The following is a 23,079-nucleotide window of genomic DNA, read 5'->3' as shown; positions in this document are numbered from 1 at the left end:
TCTGAACAAGAATAAACGAGAGATTTTATTCTTCACTTCTCAGTTATATAAACTTTTCACATATTGGTTTAGGTTGCTTAGGATGTATGAACAAAACAAAATCTATTAGCATATATAGTAACAACCCAAGCAGAAGTCTTGAATAAGCCCCATGATATCCATTCCATTAATACCACATTGGGAATATATATAAAAGGGCAGTTGGTGCTCTATATTTTCCTCTTTATTAGCTGCTCCCTGCTGTTCATGTCAGGCCTCAGCAGAATAATGTAGCATTTTGGGGAAAATATACAGCCCAGTAGCCCAGCACTGGAGGCCAATATAGAGAAGATCTCCACAGCCACCATGTATTTCCCCTTGGTGCTCAGGTAGGTTGGGACAAATGACAACCAAACACTGCAAAACATCAACATGCTGAAGGTGATGAACTTGGCTTCATTGAAAGTGTCTGGCAGTTTCCTTACTAGAAAAGCCACCGTGAAACTAATGATAGACAACAGTCCCATGTAGCCCAGGACAAGATAAAACATGGTGACAGAACCTTCATTGCATTTGGCTACTATGATTTTGGTTAATGATACCATGTCAAAGTCTGGGAATGGGGGAGAGATAGCGAGCCACACTACACAGATACCTGCTTGAATAAGAGAGCAGGAGAAGACAATGGAGTTGGTCAGTCTTCTACCCACCCACTTCCTCATGTTGGAACCTGGTTTTGTAGCCATGAAAGCGAGAATCACAGTGACAGTTTTGGCCAACACACAGGAAACAGCGACTGAGAAGATGGTGCCAAAAGCAGATTGACGGAGAAAGCAGGTCGCCTTACTTGGTTGTCCGAGAAACAATAACGAGCAGAGGAAGCAGAGCAACAGAGAGATGAGCAGGGTATAGGTGACATCCCGGTTGTTGGCTTTGACTATGGGAGTATCTTTGTGTCTAATAAAAATCACAAGCACTAAAGCTGTGATCACTGCTAAAAAAGCAGCAACCATAGCAAAGCTGATCCCCAAAGGTTCTTCAAAAGAGAGAAAATTTATAATCTTGGGGAGGCATCTTTCTTGATCTTTGTTTGGATACTCGTTTTCTGGGCATCTGAAACAGTCATCCATGTCTGATGGGAGAAAAAAATGTTGCTCACATAACTATGCTTATTCTATTGTTGACTGAGGTTTTTCTTTTGTCCCAGGGATCTTTGACCTGGCAGTCTCTGACCATTAGTTCCCAGTGTGAGAGCTGGTCTTGAAGAAAGGCATTTTAGTATTATCTAACTATTCTTCTGCTTATCCTTGTTCTCCATCTGCATCTATGTTAATTAACAGAGGAAAATACCACTAAAATATCGAACATAAATACTACACACACACACACATACACACACAAATTCTTATAAAATGTTAGGAAAAATAGTAATTTGAGACTGATGTGATGTGGCAAACTGAATTTAAGATTCATCCATCTCTTTTAAAGGGATTGGAGAGCTTTTCTTTTTTTAGACAACACATCTTCATACTGTATAAAGGAAAATACAGAAAAATACAATTTTGAGTCATTTATTATCCTTGGTACAACCAAGTTCCCAATTCTTCAGCAAAGGGGTGGTTCACACATGCATTTACCATAGCTTTTAGCATTTTTTCCCCATCACTTGATGACTCTGGACTGTGTAAACTAACCTTGACCTATGAAAATCCCAATGTGCATATGTAGTCACATTCCATTAATCTTTTACCTGTAAGATATATTGCATGAAATTTAATCTCCATTTACACTGGTCATATTTGCAGCAATACATCACCCACCCTTTCGGTGTGAAATCTTCCCTTCTGCACACTGAGCACAGTCGTAGCAGCAAAATTTCTCCCCCTCCTTCTTTTTCTTCTGATAGCCAGGGCGGCAGGAGTCACTGCAGACAGAAACGGGAGGTACCTATCAATAAACAGGACAATCAGATAAATTCAGAATGCTTTTGTTCAATAACTGCTATACAAGGAAACAATTGATCAGTCAGCACAGAATAATGCAAAACATGGCTGATGGCATGATTTAGCTAGTTCTTTCCTAATCATGGCGGCAAATGCCATTGGTTGAAGGCAACCTAAGAATTAATGAAATGACATTAACTGCTCCACAGGTACTTTATCCAATAGGAACTGTTTTGACCAGCTTGTTGGTGACCATAAACAACTTTCTTCAGACTCTCCCACAGCCCAACAAAATTTTATTCTTCATGAGTGCTTCACTTCTGTACAAAATAGTTGTGAGCAACAGATATATTTTTCACTTAATAAGAGTCCTTCAAGGTCAGGTCAAAGTCCCATCTAAACCAGCATCGTGTTTGCATGGTAGCCACTTGGATGCCCATGGGAAGACCACAAGCAAGACCTGAATGCAACAGCACTCTCCTCACTTATGATTAACAGCAGCATAAATCCAGAGACACACTGCTTCTAACACTGTTAGTAGAACAAAGCCAACATGTTTAGCAGATTGAAAGTAATATCCTCCATGAATCTGTCTAATCCCACTTCAAACTATTTAAATGGGTAGCCATCACTACGTGCATTATAAATGCACACAATATTCTTAGTGTGGTCACACCATAAATTTGCAAAATGATATCATGCTATTGGCAGTTTCACATTTTATTGATACAGTGGTACCTCGGGTTACATACGCTTCAGGTTACAGACTCCGCTAACCCAGAAATAGTGTTTCAGGTTAAGAACTTTGCTTCAGGATAAGTACAGAAATCGGGCTTTGGCGGCACGGCGGCAGCAGGAGGCCCCATTAGCTAAAGTGGTGTTTCAGGTTAAGAACAGTTTCAGGTTAAGAACGGACCCCCGGAATGAATTAAGTACTTAACCCGAGGTACCACTGTACAGACTGATCTTGGTAGAGCTGTTCACAATCTATTTTCAGTGTTTAACTGTTAAAGCCCTAAATTACTCCCCCCCCCCAGGTTGCTTAGATAATCATTCTTTGCAGGCCCTTTCCCATGACCCTGTCCCAGCAAATGAAATGAAGCAGAGGAGAGGGCCTACTTGGTGGTGGCACCCCACTTATTGATTCTCCTCTCCAAAGAGTTTTGCTTTGCCCAAACAATATTAACAGTAAGCATCTTCTTGAATACCTTATTGTTCTCTCCCTTCTGGTGCTTCAGCATTTCCCACCATGTTTCCTTTGGACAGTTTCATGTTGTCCTTAAACTGTTTATGTGTTCATACAGATTTTAGATGGAGTTTTTGCTGTTGTGATTTAATGTGTGGAATTATCGCTTGCATTCTGTATGTTAACATTTTTGTGAACCAGCACTGGAGCTGTTTAGTATACAAATGTGTTATTGGGATAGGTGATAATGGGAATGTAAGAGTCGTTGTAGGCTTCACCAAAGGAAGCATACAGCCCCAATATCATCCATTCTGCTGCACAAACACACACCAATATGCCCAAGAATACACAACCTGGTTAAAATTTCTGCTCCACACAATTGATGATTCATTGATGGTGAATTCTTTCCCCTCAAAGGCATTGGGATTCACTTGTCCCACCTTTACTCGAAGAAAGGAGATGTTTGGAAATATGACCATATTGGTTAAATCAAATCCTGCAAGCAATTCCCCTTTATTATTAAAAGTCACTGCTTCCCCAGCAGCATTGTTAAATGAAGTGCCTTGAAGAAATTGGTGGAGCTAATTGACAGGGGAAAAGGAGACATTAGTTTAATATAACTGATGTGCTGGGAAAGGTCTGCCCACATCAAATAAATAACGAGACCTTGAAGCTTAGTATGGGTGCGCCACCAAGACCCTGCATAGATCTTGTCCCCATCTCTTCTAGTCTCCTGTCCTTTCAGGAGAAGCTTTGATGAAGCCATCCTCTGATGTCCAAGATGCCTTAGCAGGTTCACCAAATGTTGTTTTCATTTTTCTTTCCCCTCTACTCACATTCTATCTGCATGGCATGAAGCTACATACAGATAATGGTCTTCAAATAAGAGTTTTCTCCAAGTTAGTACATCATAGGTGAAAAACGGCTATGTATCCATTCTCACCCGATGAAGCAAAGCATTCCCAGATGGCTGACATAACAGGTGATCAGGTCTTCCCACACTATTGGGTGGCTTGATGGTTGGAGAGATGTGCAAATCAGCCCCCAAATTACTCACTGACAGAGCGGGTGAGGCAAGTAACACTATTGCAGTGGTGAAAGACTAGAAATTTGCAGCTCACTTGTCCCATGCTCCACGTATAGGTAGAAATGTGAATCCCCGTGATTATCTCAATCATTAATGTGTGCATAATTTCTACAGGTATTCAAGGAGGACACATTTTGATGCTTTTTCTTTATGTATGAATGAATTCCTAGCAATGAAGACATTCTGTGGTGACAACATTACCTGCCAAGGCTGGAGATCTTGAAATTCAGACCTTTTCCTCCCCACCATCACTCGATCTTTCAATGTAGATGAGTTCATGGAATGCAAAGCATGTGCCACAGCATAGACAGCATTGTAGACACTGTAACTGTGACCTGTCATGTCCATTTCAAAAACAGGTCCAGGAAGACTCTCCAGCCTCTCCTGTCCAATACATGGTCTATCAACCTCCAGTGTTATGCTGGGATTGGAAAATGTACATCCGAATGCTTGTTCCCAAAACCCTTGGAGAAAACCATCTCCTCGTGTCCAATAAGGTTTTATGTTGTGAAGATAAGCCTGGAATCCTAGATGTCCACTTGCATGTATAGCAAAAGAAATAGCCCCCTGGAATATTTGAAAATTACGACGTGTTATAAAGCCTGTTACTGAAAAATCAATCTGGGCTGTTGTAATCCAGACCTTCCCAACAGATATATTTCCTCCATATTCCAGATCTGCTATTGGCACTAAAGTGCTCAGCCACAGAAGGGTCATGCTTTCACCATAGATAATAATTGCTCTAGCTTTTCTATCCATGAAAGAATGATAAATGTTTGATGCCATATCGCTCAGAATATCAAGGGAAATGAATCGTCCTTGTTTCTGGAGCCTTTCTGTGAAAGCTGAACATATCCCGTGCTGAGAAAGCAGCGGCTCCAGGTTCTGCAAGAAATGGTCTCCACTGTCATCAGCAGCAGCTAGGAGCCCAACCCAGGTCCATCCAAAATGTTGAAGCAACTGGATAATCCCACTATACTGATGGGTTTCGCTTGGGACCATGCGGTAAAAGGAAGGGGAATTCTTTGTGCTACTTTCCTCAGGGGCAAATGAGCCAAATGTGAGCTGAAAGAAAATATACAGATAGTTTAGAAATGGGTTGCAATTTGTGGTGGGCAAAAACCCCTCACTTACCTTTCCAGAATCTTTGCACAGAAATGAAAGTGGTGCCAGAGCTGTCCTGGGTGCTTATAGAAGCTTTTATAACTCAGGGATTTAATTACATGCAAAAGAAGGGGTCCTACTCTCGGAAAAGCTGGGCCTTGCTTTTTCAATATCCAATAAGGCTTTGTTTTTCTGCAAGTCGTTTTCAGCCTCTTCCTGAACCACAAAGGCAGTAACAGGATGACAAGAGGAGAGCATATCTTCTCCATGAACAGATGTTACCTGTGGAATCTTGTAGAGAGTTAAGATGTCTGCCATGTGGAAAGAAATATCAGAGCTCATTCCCCCAATGACAGCTATGAGTTTATTCTGATTGCCACATTTGTAGTTGGGGATAAATCTATGTGAACTGAAGAGCTGGTCCAGAGTGGTGCGGTAGGTCATCCTTGCATCATAGTAGCTGTCACAGATGTGGAACCCAAGTGTGACATTGGGCAAGATTTTTGGGTTCTTGTTGACCTCATTTACAGCAAATGCCAAGGCCAAGGCATGCTGGTAAGACTTTGTCACTACACTGCAATGAAAGTTACATTTTCTTTCAGTGGAGAATTCTAAAGCAAGAGAAATTGTTTTGTCACAATACATTTCTGTTCAGGCTTTCTGTAAAGCAATCTAATTCAGCCATGCAAGACCATCAAGTTCCCGCCACCATTTTGGGGGGGAAATTAGCAGAACAAACTCAACAATGCTTGAGAACTATAGAAAAAGAGGATTGGTTATGGGGAAGATGGAAGAAATGTGGGTGGGTGGGGAGGGGATAAAATAAATTAAAATGATGGATCACATTGACATGGAGAATGAATGACAGTTTGTCCTCCAACACCACAATGCCCCATTTGGGACTGAAGGACGAGATTTATGAAATGTTAATAACTGAATAGAGATGTGCTGATGTTGACATATTGCTTATAGGTGTCTTCTGAGGATTCTATTTACAATTACAATTACAATTTCTAAGCTGTCTTACCTGATATGGGATGGAAGGTATCTTACCTTGGAAGATCGAAGCCCAAATCATTAGAAGGATGTTGTTCGAAGGACACTTCAGGGAAAAAGAAGATGATCTGAGAAGAAATGGCGCCAATGAGGAGGTCCCCAGGCTCATACCATTCATGGGGAACAGGAAGGGGGTCGTTTGTTGGGCATTTCAGGGTATCTACTTTGCACACCATGTGGGGCAGCAGAAGCAGAAACACCACTAACACCACCATCTGAGAGCAATTTTCTCTAGATGCAGATGTTGCTGTGCCTATCTGCAGCCTTATTCCTGACACTACCTTAATCAAACAATGCACATCAGGATATAGCTGACTCTGCCAATATGCCTGGTGAAGAGAAGAATATCACCTTTACACTTAATGTCTATACACTTCCAAAACAAAACAAAACAGATGGTACATGTGATAACAGGACTCTGGACTCAAACTGATGGAATCCTGGTTTCCTCTTGCCCTCAATCCCACCTCTCAATGACAACACTGGTGGGATTTATTGAGCTACGTCTAGTTTGTTTTTCCTACTCTCTTCTGGAAAGTTGTTGGAGATTTGCCAAGGAAAATGAATGGCAGTGAGCCAGATAATTACAGAGGAGGTAATTACCCCTGGCGAGGAGTTTGGTTTCTAAGGGATGACTTGTTTTTTGCTCTCCCCCCAAAAAAACTTGTTTTTTTAGTGCAACAGTAACTGGGGTGAAGGTTCAGGTGACCACAGCAAAAAAAAAAAACAACAAAAAACACCAGTAGGACAGCTGAGCCCAACCCAAAGGAGAAGACAGAAAGAAGGATGGAATATTTGGCCTAGAACTGATACAATTTTGAACCTCTTTCTATGACAGGAAATGTCAAGTGTCTCTTTCCATGGTTTCTCTCAATATCTTGACTGATTTGGGTGTTATTTGCTTGTGAATATTGTACATTTGAGAGTCACTCTTTCCCCCCCTTCATATATGTAATCTGGTCTGCTACCTACAGTACTGACATGGTCTTTCCACTCAGAAATGTTTCAATTATATAACCCTGTGAAGCATTTTGAGAACTGCATTTTACACAGACACACAAAATATACAACAGAAGATGGACCCTGAGATTTTCCTACAGGACAGAATTGAGGGAACATAGAAAGCTGTCTTATTCTGAGTGTTCCATCTAGTTCTTATACTAAGTGCTCCATCTAGTTGTCTACTCTGTTTGGGAAATTTAATTTCCCAGGGTGCCAGACAATCCCGCTTTCCCGCATTTTTCTCCTCCGTGAAAGAATGATTGACTCACTCACCTTGAAAGGACCACTCATCCTGGTGGTCTTTTGATAGATTAGATTTTTTTGGTCCTCTTTGTGTGTGGGTGGGGGGATTCTTTGTTCCTTTCTTAATCTCCCCCCACCAAATTTTTGGCATGTGGTTTATCATTTGTTAAATAATTGTTGTATATTTTTCTTATGTCTACCATCTTCATTTGTCACTTTTCATTCTGAAAATTCAATTTTTATATTACAGTACTCTCATTTTACTCAACATCACCATCCTGGCTTGTCCCTACCCACCTTCACCAGTCCCTGTCTGCTTGCCCCAGTTTTTTACCTGGCAGACAGGATGGCAGCCTGCCTGTGCCTGGACTATCAGATATGTCACAGTGGGAGTGCTATCTCCTCTAATGAAATATTTGTGGTACTTCGAGACAGTTCTACCCCTTTTGCCAGTTTACGTGACTGGGCTGAGCAGAGTTACTTAGGTCCCCTGTGTCCAGTCACATCCTTGCCATGTCACTGTTGGGGGACTTACACTGGTCGCAGCTCAGCCAGCTTCTGCTGAGACGAGATGATCAAATTAAATCAGAATATCTTCATCTGAACTGGAGTTGAGGACTTAACATCTCTGAAGATCCACCACATCCTATCTTGCTAACCCTAGTAGCCTTTGTCACAGGATTGCCCCCTAAGTAGCTATTTTAACTGAAGACAAAGATTAATAGAATTTGTACTCACCTCAACACAAGAATAACTCTCTGCAAGGTTGTGGGTCCTCCCCTTTGTATTTTTGTGTTCAGGCAATGTCCTTTAGAAGGCGTCCCAAGGGTTCTAGGAATAATCAGACCTCCCTCTCCAAGGGAAAATTGATTCTCCATGCTCAGAGAAGCTGATGCCAAGTCAGAGTCCCCTTCTCCTTCATTGTGGGGTATGGAGATGCGGGATCCTAAACCTTTCCAGTCCCCTAACACCTTCCAAACAACAACAGCTAGTGATTCTGAACTGGTGGAGCTCAACTCATTTCCTATTGTTTCATAAGGCAGATATGTGTGTGTGTGTTTTTTAAAAAAGGTCAACCCCAACAGCCAGGGAAAAACCACACACAGAGACCATAAGTTAGTACGCTCTCCACAGTGCAATGGTAAAATGCCATCAACAGGTCCTTTGAGAGATTGTTTTTCCAGAGGATTCTCAGAAGATATAACCTCTGGTGAGCATTGAATGGAATCTGTGGCATAGATGCTTTAAATGCACACTTGACGAAAAGACGAGAGATATGGTTCCATATTATATTGGCTCCTCCCCTCTTATATTCACTGATTTATGCAAAGCTGCAAAAAGGAGTGTCCTTCTTAAGCCTTCAAAGGCTCATGCCTCACACTGACTTCCTGCAATGGCACATTAAGTCTCTTTCTGATCCAGACTATCCCACCATTATGCTGTCTTTACTGCCAGTGCTCATTTCCCTGGCTGCTTCTTTCCCATGTATGTTGATGTCTTTTTCCTTCCTTAATTCATTGTGTCATTCATGTGACAACTGTGGGCTGTTGCTTTTCCTATTTCAGTTCTTTTTTCCTGTGTTCCTATTCCAGGCATCCGTACACAAATTGTTCTGACCCAGTCGGATCCAATTCTAAAGAAACCTGGAGAATCTAACAAACTCACCTGTCCTGCCACTGGGTTTAATGTTAACAGCTACGCTATGGACTGGTTCTGACAAAAACCTGGAAAAGGATTGGAATGGCTTGTTCACTACTATAAAGTTGGGAGCGATTATAGATATTCCCCTATAATCCAAGGTCGATTCACAGCCTCAACAGATAGCTCTAACTTCTATCTGCAAATGAACAACCTGAAAGCAGAAGACACGGCTGTTTATTACTGTGCGAGAGACACACTGAGTGAGATCCAACTAGACCTCAGACAAAAACCCTTCACTGTATCTCATTTTGTGACAAATAACCAGAGGGGGCAGCAAAGGGCAACTAGCCAGAAATGATCAATGGTCCACCAATTTCATTTATTGGCCATACTCCAGTCTGCAATGAGGGGCTTTAATATTGTCTGATGCAAAAGAATAGCTCTGAGACGGTGCCCTCCGCTCATTTCCCCCACCTGTGCCTTTCCCTGAGAGAGCTTGTCAGCTTCTTTCCAAGACAAAATATATTTTCCTTTAACAATGTCTAGGAAGGCAGTTTTTCTAGTACAGTTTTTCTCATGATCTTTCGTGCTGTTGGAAACTGAACCCACGCATTAGGCTGCAGTTGTGGATGTTCTGTTAAGGCCTTCTGATGAAGATTTGTAGGCCTAGATAGATTGATTGAGGGGAGGTAGGATATAACCTAACGCCTACAGATACCGACCAATGAGGATGTCCATTCTGCACAATGCAAAATTGGTCCCATAGTGGGGCAGCGCCTGCCCTTTGCAACTCCTCACCATTGTGTGTCAGACAAACACCTTTATTATCTTTTCAGCAATTTGCAAAAGACATTCCTCCTTCATCAAACATTCTAAATTGAGGCATTTATCCCAACTGGTAAGAACATTGGACATGGATTAATTGGAGGTGTATTTAAGTGCTATTTAGTTGGCTGTCCTGGAGCAGAGGACACTTGGATGATTGGGGTCATAATGGAGAGCATCACCCAAATCCACTCAGCTGGAGACGTGCCATCCTATCTCAGCTGCCCAGCTGCAGCAGGAATCCAGCTGGCTGAACTGAGCCTGGAGCATCTAAGGCTGGCATAAGGATCCCACAAATGGCTTTTCTAGGGAAAATTGCAAGATAAGGACATTACTGGAAGGAGGGACCTAGTTTCAATTTTTATTCCATTTGAACCAGACTGATACATATATGCATTTATTTATTTTGCTATATCTACTGTTCAATTTTTAAAAATCATTTTGTAGATTCTCTGTGTTACCTATTGAGTTTGATACCTTTGTTGATAAGCATTCTATATAATCCCTGGCATAGATGTTTTAAAAGCACACTTGATGAAAAGGCAAGAGATATGGTTCCATATTAATATACTCCCTTCTTATAATCACTGATTTATGCAAAGCTGCAAAAAGGAGTGTCCCCCTTAAGCCTTCAAAGCCTCACACCCCACCCAGACTTCCTGCAACAGCACATTACGTCTCTTTCTGATCCAGACTATCCCACCACTATGCTGTCTTTACTGCCAGTGCTCGCTGCATTGGCTGCTTTTTTCCCATGTATGTTGAGGTCTTTTTCTTTCCTTAATTTATTCATTGTGAGTTTCATGTGATAACAGAGGGCTGCTGCTTTTCCTATTTCAGCTATTTTTCCTCCCTTCCTATTCCAGGCACCCGCACACAAATTGTTCTGACTCAGTCGGATCCAGTACTGAAGAAACCTGGAGAATCTCACAAACTCACCTGTGCTGCCGCTGGGTTTGATGTTAACAGCTACGCTATGGGTTGGGTCCGACAAAAGCCTGGAAAAGGATTGGAATGGCTTGTTCGTTACTATAAAGGTTGGAGCAGTCAATATTATTCCCCTACAATCCAAGGGCGATTCACAGCCTCAACGGACAGCTCAAACTTCTATCTGCAAATGAACAATCTGAAAGCAGAAGACACAGCAGTCTATTACTGTGCGAGAGACACAGTGAGTGAGATCCCACTAGACCTCAGACAAAAACCCTTCACTGCATTTCAGTTTGTGACATATAACCAGAGGGGGCAGCAAAGGGCAACAAATCAGAAATGATCAATGGTCCAACGATTTAATTTATTGGCCACATTCCAGTCTGCAATGAGTTACACTAATATTTTCTGATGCAAAATAACATTTTTGAGACAGTCCCTTCCCTCATTTCCCCCACCTGTGCCTTTCTCCCAGAGAGCAGGTCAGCTTCCTTCCAAGACAAAATATATTTTCCTTTACCAATGTTTAGGAAGACAGTTTTTCTAGTGCAGTTTTTCTCATGACATTTTGTGCTGTTGTAGACTGAAGGCACACATTAGGCTGCAATAGTGGATGTTTAGTTAAGGCCCTCTTATGCAGATCTGTAGGCCTATGTTGATTGATTCAGGGGAGGCAGGACATAACCTAACCCCTGCAATCGAAACAAAACAAAATAAACAAAATAAAAAAATAGATTTTGTTTTAAAATCCTTTCAGTAGCACCTTAGACACCAACTAAGTTAGTTATTGGTATGAGCTTTCGTGTGCATGCACACTTCTTCAGATACCTACCTACCTACCTACCTGTAACTAACATCTGCAGATACCAAGCAATGAAGATGTCCATTCTGCACAATGTTAAATTGGTTCTTTAGTGTGGTGGCTCCTGACATTTGCAACTCCTCACCTTTATATATCAGATAGACAACTTCTCTATTGTTTTTTCAGCAATTGCTAAATTGCTTAAAAGACAATAGAGTCCAGAAGATACGGCTCTCTATTACTGTATGAAAGTCACAGTGAGATCCCACTAGACAGTCTGATGAAAGCATTCAGTCTCCAACAACACAAAATTTCATATGAAAAGATGCACCTGGGGAACTTCTGCCTTCCTCAATATTCGTAAAGGAACAGGGGCCTTTTCTGGAAGGAAGTTTTTTTAAAAAATCAAAGATGGGGGAAATGGGGGGGGGGAGAGGATTGTCTCAGAACTTACCTTTTGTATTGGAACAAGAAAGCTGTGGAACAACTTACTGAACTGCAGGCAGAACCTAGGCTAAAGAATTGCAGCTCTTGGGCATTTATAATTTCTCAGCTTTATATAGTGGTACCTCAGGTTAGATACACTTCAGGTTACATACGCTTCAGGTTACAGACTCCACTAACCCAGAAATAGTGCTTCAGGTTAAGAAAATTATGCTTCGGTGGCACGGTGGCAGCAGGAGGCCCCATTAGCTAAAGTGGTGCTTCAGGTTAAGAACAGTTTCAGGTTAAGTACGGACCTCCAGAACGAATTAAGTACTTAACCTGAGGTATCACTGTACATCCATTCTGCAACAGGTTTTACTGGTTTGTGCATCTTTGGTACCCCCTCTGGCAATTAGTGACCAAATCAGAGGCAGTGAAGCGTTTTTGTCATCAGACTATATTTGTGTGCATTCTTTTTGGGCCTTCTTATCAATTTGTGTTCATTAAGATTGGATACTAAGTAGAGTAAATGTGGGGAGCTTTGCAGTAACATAAATCCTACAGATAATGATAATAATAATAGCAATAGTAATAATAATAATAATTTATTTAATTTATATACAGTGTTTTATCCAAAGATCACAGGCCTGTATGCAACATTAAGAAAATAATTTACAAAACATAATAAAAAAAACATGATGCAGTGCATAATATTACAAAGCATAATAAGAAAATGATCAAAATAACCACACAGACTTTTAACACGCCATAGATTATTTAATATCTGAAGGCCTGGGTAAAGAGGAATGTGTTCACCAGGCACCTAAAGACCTGCAATGATGGAGCTATTCCACAGATGGGGAGCCACCACAGAAAAAGCCCATTTCATGTTGTCACCCTCCAAAACCTGACAGGGAGAGGAGACAAAGAGAATGGCCTTGGGTGACAGGCACAGGATCAAGGTCGGTTCATATGGAAGAGACGGTCGGTAACTCATTGAGGTCATGAGCCATGAGGCTTTAGAGATCAGCACCAGCACGTTGAATTGGTCCCAGAAACTAATTGGCAGCCAGTGCAGTTGGGCCAGGATCAATCCTTAGTCCATTCAGATTGGTCTGAAACATATATTGTTTTCTTTTTTTCTTTTAAAATCCCCTGCTGTTTTATTATTAAAAACATATACAAAGATTTCATGAATCATCTAATATAGGTAGCAATTTGGGTTTGATAATTTGGTAATGTGCATGCATAGAATCTATGGCATAGATGTTTTAAGTGCACACTTGATGAGAAGGCAGGATGTGTAGAGTTTGGATTCCATATTAATAGTCTCCCTTCTTATGTTCACTGATTTATGCAAAGCTACAAGGCATTGGGCATCCTACTTAAGCCTTCAAAGCCTCATTTCTCACACAGACTTCCTGGAACAGCACATTAAGTCCCTTTCAGAGCCAGAGCATTGCATCACTATGCCATCTTTATTGCCAATGCTCATTGCACTGGCTGCCTCTTCCTCATGTGCGTTGAACTTTACATCTACATCTTATTCCTTCCTTCATTTAATGTGGGTTTCATGGGGGCTGTTACTTTTTCTATCTCATCTATTTCTCACTTGCAATTCCAGGTGCCCTCACACAGATAGTTCTGACGCAGTCGGACCCAGTATTGAAGAAACCTGGAGAATCCCATAAACTCACCTGTGCTGTTACTGGATTTGATGTTAATGACTATGTTATGCAGTGGGTCCGGCAAAAACCTGGAAAAGGATTGGAATGGCTCATTGAGTACTTTCAGGCTGGAACCAATCATTATTCCCCTACAATCCAAGGGCGATTCACAGCCTCAACGGACAGCTCCAACCTCTATCTGCAAATGAACAACCTGAAAGCAGAAGACACGGCAGTCTATTACTGTGCCAGAGACACAGTGAGTGAGATCCCAGTAGACCTCAGACAAAAACCCTTCACTGCCTTTGATTTGGTGACAAATTGCCAGAGAGGGCAGCAAAGGGCCACAAACTAGAAAAGCAAGTTACAGAACACAGCCTTCATTCTTTGGCCTACATTCTGCCTACAGTGAATTGCTCCAGTTTTTCTGTTCCAGTTGAAAACCACAGTTCTGAAACATTCAAGGCAGTCAATTCCTCTGTGCCCACCATATTTCCACAACTAGTACCCTGTTCTCTCATTTCTATACTCCCAATTGTACATAAAATCCTTCCTTGCCATCTGCAGTAATCAGAGGTTGATAAAGGGACCAATTCTTCCTCTTCTTTACCTCTCCCTCATATAAATGAACAGTTCTCCTCTTCTCTCTTGCATTCTTCTATTCTACAGTCTTCTCTTCCTCGCCCTCTCACATCCAAGCAATTCCTCTTCCCTCAACTTTCTTGCGTTTTCCACAGTTCCCTCCCCTCTACTTTCTCCCTCACACTTTTATTCCCTGCTCTCTCCACTTCTTTTTGTCCCTTCCTCCTCCTGCTTTCACCCTTTGCTGACCATGGTGGATACACTAATGCTCCTTTATTCCCTTTCCTAACTAGCTGCTTCTTTGGTATCAAAATGTGGCACAAGCACAATAATGTAGCATTTTTTTGGGGGGTGGGATACATACAACCCAGTAACTCAGTACTGGCGGTCAAGATGGAGAAAATCTCCACAGCTACCATGTATTTTCCCTTGGTACTTAGAGAAGAGAAGACTCCCTGGAAAAGACCATGTTGTTTTCTTTTAAAGAACTCTACCTTCTGCTGTACTTTCCATATGTTATATATAAACACACCTATCTAATTCAAGGAATCATATGGGTTTCTTACATTTGTTGAGGTGCATGTAATCAAATCTATGTCACAATTGTTTTAGGCGTGCATTAGAAAAGTATGTGGAAAATTTGGATCTTATTAATACACCCTCTTCCAATGCTCACCGATTTATGCAAAGCCATGATAACGATGAGTTCCTACTTAAGCCCTCAAAGCCTCTCATAGACTTCCTGACAAGGCACACAGGGTCCTTTTGAAATCCAGTCCATCGTTCCAGTATGCGGTTTTTCTTTTCCATGCTTATTGCACTCTCTGCCTCTTCCTCATGTTTGTTGGGCTTTCATTTTATTCCTTCCTTCACTCAGTCTGGGTTTTATAATGGGCTTTTGTATGACAGCTATTTCTTCTTCCTTTTCCCCTCATTCCAGGTGGCCTCACACAGAGAATTCTGACCCAGTCGGAATCTTCAGCATTGAAGAAACCTGGAGAATCCCATAAGTTGACCTGTGCAGTCACTGGATTTGATACTGACAAGTACTGGATGGGCTGGTTACGACAAAAACCTGGAGAAAGATTGGAATGGCTTGTTCATTATGTACGCTATGGTCACACTGATTATTATTCCCCTACATTCCGAGGGCGATTCACAGCCTCTAAGGACACCTACACCTTCTATCTGCAAATGAACCGCCTGAAATCAGAAGACACGGCTGTCTATTACTGTGCAAGATTCACGGTGAGAGATATCCCAAGAGACCTCGGACAAAAACCCTTCCATTTGGTGGCAAATCATCACAAGAGATGGCATCAAAGAGCCACAAACCAGAAATGCGTGGTACAGAACAGATGCATAAAGGGAGGGAAATATCAGTGATCCACAGCTGTCATTTTTTGGCCAAGCTCCAGCCTGCAGTGAACTGTTCCAAGATCTTCCTGTTCCAATGCTAAACATCTGTTCAGAGACTGTGTCCTTCCCCCACCTCTTCCATTTGTCCCTTCCTCTCATGCATCCCACCCAAAACAATGTGGCTAATATGTGCACTTCTTAATTGTAAATTTTGAAACTGCACTTATTGGCGTATTTTAAAATGTAACCTGATAATTTTGTCTCCCTGCTTCTTTTGTTTTTCAGTTTGGTTGCAAAAGTTAAAAATGAACAGTCTTAGCCTTCATTGTTAAATAATACTTTTATTTCTTGAATCTGTTCAGATATGTGACAAAAATGAAATGAATCAGCTGGTATTATATCTTGAACTAACTGATATGGGAGGTCCACAGCTTCCATTGCCACAAACACCTCACAAGAAATGCAAAAGTAATATCAGATTAGCATTATAATATAATGAAATATAACGGTAATGGTAATTATAATATAATGAAATGTAATGGTAATGGTAATTATAATATAATAAAATAAAATATAATGATAATGAAATCATATTATGACATAATTTAATAATTTTTCTTTATCTGTTGTTCCTTAATGTTCAACTTAGGCTTCAGCAGAATAATGTAACATTTAGGTCCAAAGATACAACCCAAGAGCCCAGCACTAGAGGCTAAGATAGAGAAGATCTCTACTGCTACCATATATTTCCCCTTGGTGCTCAGGTAGGTAGGGACAAAGGACAACCAAACACTGCAAAACAGCAACATGCTGAAGGTGATAAATTTGGCCTCGTTGAAAGTGTCCGGCAACTTCCTGGCCAGGAAAGCCACATTGAAGCTGATGATCGCTAGAAGGCCCATGTAGCCCAGGACAAGATAAAACATGAGGACAGAACCTTCGTTGCATTCAACTATGATCTCTGTCGCCTGGGATTGCAGGTCCAAATCTGGGAATGGAGGAGAGGTTGCCAGCCACACTACACAGATTCCTACTTGAATAAGAGAACAGGAAAAGACAATGGAGTTGGTCAGTTTTTTGCCCACCAATTTCCTCATGCTTGACCCTGGCTTTGTGGCCATGAAGGCGACAACTACCGTGACGGTTTTGGCCAGCAAACAAGAAACAGCTACAGAAAAGACAATGCCAAAAGTAGTTTGACGGAGAATGCAGGTCACCTTCGTAGGTCTTCCAAGAAACAGCAAAGAACAGAGGAAGCAGAGGAGGAGGGAGACAAGGAGAATGTAGCTGATGTCCCGATTGTTGGCTTTGACTATAGGGGTATCTCTGTTCTTGATGAAAATTCGTAGCACAAAAGCTGTGGTGAATGAAAGAGAAACAGAAACCAAACTAAAACTGATCCCCAAATATTCTTCATAAGATAGATATGTCATAACTTTGGAGATGCATCTGTCTCTACTCTGGCTTGGATACTGCTCATCTGGGCATTTAAAGCATTCATCCATGTCTGGAAAAAAAAAGTCATCCGTCATTGTGCCAATTTCTATGTAAATTGAGTCTCATTCTTAGAACTCTGTTCAATGTGGGATTTGTTGGTCACTCTGTCAACTTATTATTATATTTGTATCCTACTTTTGCTGCAGGGAGTTGGCCAAGAGACCAATCCAGCATCAGTGCACTGGGCCCAGAACATCCTATTGACATTTCTGCCTGACACTGTCAAAAAATGATAAGAACAGGGCAAAAGTGAACCCACTGTTGAACATGCTCTTAACCCAACAGACTTCAGTGGAAGAATGATTTCTGTAATTTTGGGGGCTGGAGGTTCCAGCTCAGCTTAACCGAAATACAAAGCCTCAATTGGCTTGAATAGGCAGAATTAGATCCTGCAGTTTGGAAAATGGCCAGTGTGGCTAATCTTTATGTCACCTTTTCTTCCTGAGTATTTGCAAAAGTGCTCAAAACACACACACAAATGGCAAATTGTTGGCTAGAATAATTGGTGAAGTGCATCACCTACCTTTTTGGTCCGATATTTTCCCTTCTGGGCAGGGAGCACAATCATAGCAGCAAAACTTCTCCCCTTCTTTCTTTTTCTTCTGATAACCAGGAGGGCAGAAATCACTGCATACAGAAATAGGCATCACCTATTCAGAGCAATGAAGAGAGATTGGAGTTGGAAAAATTGTGTGTAGGGCACCAGGGGCAGGGGAAAATCTTAATTTGCTGGCAGGCAAAGAAACAAGAAAATAGTAGACTAGTATACTAGAAGGAAGCTGGGAATCTCACTTTACATACCCCTCAACTATCCCATTTAAAGTGGGACATCTTGAAAATTACAGAAGCTATCCCAGCTTCTGATTGGCTCCTGGGATGTCCTGTTTTGGCTCCCACGAGACCATGGCCCTGAAAGATGTGCATTTTTGGGCACCATGCTCTTGTACATCTCACTTGGCTCACCAAGGAGCGTGCCCAAAAAGACGCACCTCCTGGTTTTCCTTCTGGGCATGTTGGAGGGTGTGACCTTCACAGATCCACTATCAAGCCACAAAGGTAGAGAGGGGATTTATTGAGTGAGGCGTTAAATGTTTTTCATATTTTGGGATGTTGGATTTTGCTATCTCAGGAAAGAAGCAGCAGTGATGCTAGAATAATCATTTATTGATCCAGAGCCATTTTGCTCCACAGTGCTACAGGATTCCCCCCACTCAGGTCTTCTCCTACAAAATAGCATGGCTGCAGCCATATCTCTCCCTCCCTCAAAATTAATGTGGCATTTTTATTGATTTTGGCCATTCATATAACTGAATTCAGAGAGAGAGAGAGGTGTGGAGGTGTTATGTGTTCCAAGTTCTCTGGTTATGGAGGAGGGAAGATGGCCTGTTGTGAATGGAGTTGCACTCCCCTAGAAGGAGCAGGTTCTTTACTTGGGCGTACTCCTGGATCCAACTTTGACATTTGAGGTCTAGGTGGCCATGGTGGCTAGCAGTGAGTGCTTATTTTCAGTTATGGCTGGTTGGCCAACTACTGCCCCATTTTACAGAGAAATTAATTGACTATGGTACTTCTATATTGGATAGCTGCAATGCATTCTGTATGGGGCTGCCCTTGAAGATTTCCGTGTGTGTTTATATGTAAATGAAGTAGATTGGCCAAAATGCTGAATTGCTGAGGTCTGTTATGCAACTGTGCAGACTCTGTGGATCCCTAAGTGTTCCAGTGTCGGTTGGCATCAGTCACTATGATGTTCAGGCTGAAGAAAGCTTATGAAGCTCCCAAATGATCGACCAGGAGAGAGGGAACATGCCAGTCAAGCATGTGCCTCTGCCAGGGTCCTACTCGAGTGTAGGCTGAACTCCTGACATGATATGCCACCTGATCCAAAAAGCAACAGCCAGGTTACTGGCTAGCTAGGGTTTCCTTCAGAGCACGTAGAATCCCTATTTCTAAAACAGCTGCATGGATTGCCAGTTCATCTCTGGGCTGCATTTAAGGTGTGTCAAAAGCTGCAAACAACATAGGCAACACTATCTGCTTCTTTACAGAACTCTCAGGTATTAAGATCAGAAGAAGGGGCCTCTTTGGCATTGTCACTGTACTCAGAAGTTGCGGAGATGTTGGCTTGGGAAACAACATTCTCTGTGGAAGCCACTCAATTGTGGAAATTCCTCCCCTGGAATATTCATTATAGAGGTTTCATTGCAGGCTGAAGGAACATCTTTTTTCCAGGGCTTTTGATACATGTCATTTGTGATTTCAGGACTCATTCTATTCCTGTTACTATAATGAGATCTTTATATCATACCCAATCAACAGTGCCTTCAGGGTGGTTGAAAGTGAAAGTGAAAAGCCATCAATAAAAATAATTCCCCCCCTCTCAAGCCCACCCACCACCTCACTCAGGGTTTATCTTTCTCCTGCTCAGTCCTACCCAAGTTGAAAAGGGCCTGGTAAATATTCCCATTTAGCATGTTGTTACATGTACAGAGCATATCAAATTGCTTTCATTTATTTGCTGCATAAGTTCTAGAATGCAATAGGTGCCAGCAACTCTATCATGGGATCAGTACATGGTAAAGTTAGTTAGTAAAGGAAACTTTTAGCCCCACCTCTACCCCAATCACCTATCCTGAATTGTCTACACTGATACTGGAGTTCTTGCCCAGAGTATCGAAGAATCCACACCTGATTAAAGCTCCTGTGCCACACAATGAATTTGTCATTAATGATGAACTGTTTCCCTTCACCAGCATTCAGATTCACCATTCCAACTTTCATTTTAAGGAAGGAATTGTTTGGGAATAGGTCCATGCTCATGATATCAAAGCTGGCTATTAATTCCCCACAATCATTTAAAGACACATTTTCTCCAGCTGAGTTGTTAAATGAAATGCCTTGAAGAAATTGGTGGAGCTGGTGGGAACAAAACAGGGAAATATAGTGGAGTCTCCTTTTTTGGTGTAGTTTTATGAATATGTTCCTTGCTACTCAAATTGAGCACACACACACACACACACACACACACACACACACACACACGGAGGACCCAAGAGTGAAGAACATTGTTATAAGGTCCTTTGGGCACAAGCCAATAAGAATGACAACAAGAAATGCATCACTACATTGATGAGACATGCTCTTTCATTTCATGCTGATTACTTCATTATAATGAAGCCATTTCACTGAGGAAATATTACCTGCCAAGGTTGAACACTGAGAAGGTCAAGCCTTGCAAACCCCATCACTGCTCTGTATTTGATCCAAGAGGATTCCATGGCATGCAGCGCATAAGCTATGGCATAGACAGCATTATAGACATTGTAACTGTGGCCAGTCATGCTCATTTCAAACACAGACCTGGGAAGGCTCTCCAGTCTCTCTTCTCCAGTACATGTTATGCTCAACTTTGCTGGCAACCTGGGATTTGGAAAAGAACATTCAAATGCCTGCTCCCAGAAAACCTTGAAAAATCCATCTTCTTTGGGAGGATAATTTTTTTTGTTCTGGATATATGTGCGGAACCCACGAGGCTCCTTCGAGTGAATTGCAAATGATATTGTGCCATCAAATATTTGAAAGTTCCATCTCCTTAAAATGAATGTTACAGAGAAATCTATCTGAGCTGTCATAATCCACACTCTTCCAGCAGATGTGTTTTTCCCCAAGTCGGGGATTAAAAAAGCTACAATGGTGGTCAGCCACATGAAGGTCATAGTTTCACCATAAGTGACAAATGCTTTGGCTTTGCTCTCCATGAAAGGCACGTTAATACTCCATCCCATATCAACAAATTCATCAAAGGAAAGGAAATCCCCCTGGTTTGGGATTCTTTGAATGAAAGCTGAACAAATTTTATTCTGAGAAAACAGGGGCTCTATGATCTGCAAGAAATGGTCTCCACTGTCATCATCCACAGCAAAGAGCCCGACCCAGGTCCACCCAAAATGCTGAAGCAGAAGAATAATTCCTGTGTACTGCTGGTTTTCACTGGGTGCCATGTGGTAAAAGGAACGGACCTGTTTTGTATGACCCTCTTCTGGGGCAAATGCTCCGTATGTAAGCTAAACAATTTTTTTTAAAATGCAAATATTTTAGAGCTTTGTTACTAGGTATACTTGAGTTCATTTTTGTTTGAGTTCCTTTTTACAGAGAGTTTCTACTCTGTTAACTTCAACAACTCTGTGGCAGAAAGCTCAGTCAGACCAAAGTTTGGTGATTTAGTGCCTCAGAATTTTGCCCGACTGCAACCTCCTTCTGTTTGGCTGTGGGTACAGCTAGCAGGAGGGGGGGAGTCAGCACTTTGGGAGTACTGACTCCCAAAGGGGGGCAGAGGCTGCGCAGCCACAGAAAATATTTTGTGGGTGCTGAGACCCCCCAGGGGCCCTGGAGTTGGTGCCTCTTCTCCTGAGGAGATGTTGAAACACTGCATTAGCAGCAGCAAAATGACCTTCCTGGGGCACAAGCCTGGGCAGTGTGTTCGTGGGTCCTGGGCTGCCCAGATGACAAGACCCCTCCCCTTGGCCTCACCAATGTGGTCCAAAAGAAAGCAGATCAATATGTTTGGCACCAGCTTGACTGCAGAAGGCATGCAAAACACCATCCAACTGTCTTAGCGACTCCACTCTTGATTTGTGTAGCCTTTTCTTCTCAGAAAGATATCAAACAAGGCAGTGGAGTTTTAGGACCAGAGTTTTCCTTGTCCTAGATGGGCTACCTTCCCAGGTTGACAAGCCCCATCTGCTCCTCACTTCCTCCTACAGCATGTGCAGAAACTGCCTTCTTGGCTGTTGGATCCATTATTGCTCTCGTCCTCTCAATCTGCCAGAGCCTGTCTTCCCTTGCAGGTTGAAGTCCTCCAGTCACTGGTGGTTTGAGACCTATCAGCTACCCTCACCTGACTTAGCCAGTCAGTTGAAGACATTCTTGGTTGTGGCCGCTGTTGCATACTGACACCTTTTAGGAGCCACAGGTGAGAGCTGAGTGCAGGGTGGGGACCAAAGGGTGGGGACTCTAACTACCCCAAGAGAAGCATGACATGCCCCTCATCAGTGGCACTACCCCTCCCCTAACACCCCATGTAATGTCTGAGCAATGGACATGATTTGTTTAAAAAGAATCTGCTAGAATCACCTGACTCTGCCCTTTGAAATGTTCACCAAACTTTCAGAAGTCATTCTCATTCTGATTTGGAACTTCAGATATTATACAGAAAATGCTTTCTAGTTCGTTTTCCTCTCCCATCATAACCACATAATCACCCTCAGTATTAGAAAACATGCATCAGTTACCGGTATAATATTAGTGCAAACTCCAGCCCCTCGTTACCTGTGGGATCTTGTAGAGGACTAAGATATCTGCCATGTGGAAGGAGATATCAGAGCCAAGTGCCCCAATAATGGCTACTAAGTTCTTCTGGGTGCCACATGCATAGTTGGGGACAAACCGGTCTGATTTGAAGAGCAAGTCTAGAATAGTGCGGTGGAATATCTTCTCCTGATAGTAGCTGTCGTAGATGTGGAACCCAAGTGTGACATTGGGCAAAATCTTAGGGTTCTCGTTGATTTCATTGATGGCAAATGCCAAAGCCAGGATGTGCTGGTAGAACTTGGTCACCATGCTGCAAATAGAGTTATATGTCCTTTCAAAAAGGAGTTCTGCACTGTGCACAATGGTTTTGTCGGTGCTCAAGGACCATGCTGGTTTGCACAACCCAACCAACATTTTGAAATACTCCTATGTAAATATAG

At 42.1% G+C, this 23,079-nt stretch overlaps 1 protein-coding gene and 1 gene segment (V, D, J or C); one reads left to right on the top strand and one right to left on the bottom strand.

The window, feature by feature from the left end:
• Positions 1 to 209: 209 nt before the first annotated feature.
• On the bottom strand, positions 210 to 6,531 carry LOC310748508 (vomeronasal type-2 receptor 26-like; the record flags this gene model as incomplete). Its single annotated transcript, XM_083584338.1, has 6 exons — positions 210 to 1,111; positions 1,800 to 1,926; positions 3,549 to 3,689; positions 4,397 to 5,260; positions 5,462 to 5,873; positions 6,353 to 6,531. The coding sequence occupies 6 exons, from the start codon at positions 6,529 to 6,531 to the stop codon at positions 210 to 212; spliced, it is 2,625 nt and encodes an 874-aa protein (XP_083440464.1).
• A 7,106-nt stretch (positions 6,532 to 13,637) lies between these two features.
• On the top strand, positions 13,638 to 15,452 carry LOC310747188 (Ig heavy chain V region 914-like). The segment is given in 3 exons: positions 13,638 to 13,742; positions 13,849 to 14,150; positions 15,414 to 15,452.
• Positions 15,453 to 23,079: the final 7,627 nt, after the last annotated feature.

Source organism: Podarcis filfolensis (genome assembly GCF_964270895.1).
Source record: "Podarcis filfolensis genome assembly, chromosome: 13".
NCBI classification, from domain to species: domain Eukaryota; kingdom Metazoa; phylum Chordata; class Lepidosauria; order Squamata; family Lacertidae; genus Podarcis; species Podarcis filfolensis.
Note: the sequence above shows the minus strand (reverse complement) of the source record. Positions and strands in the feature narration are given on the sequence as shown.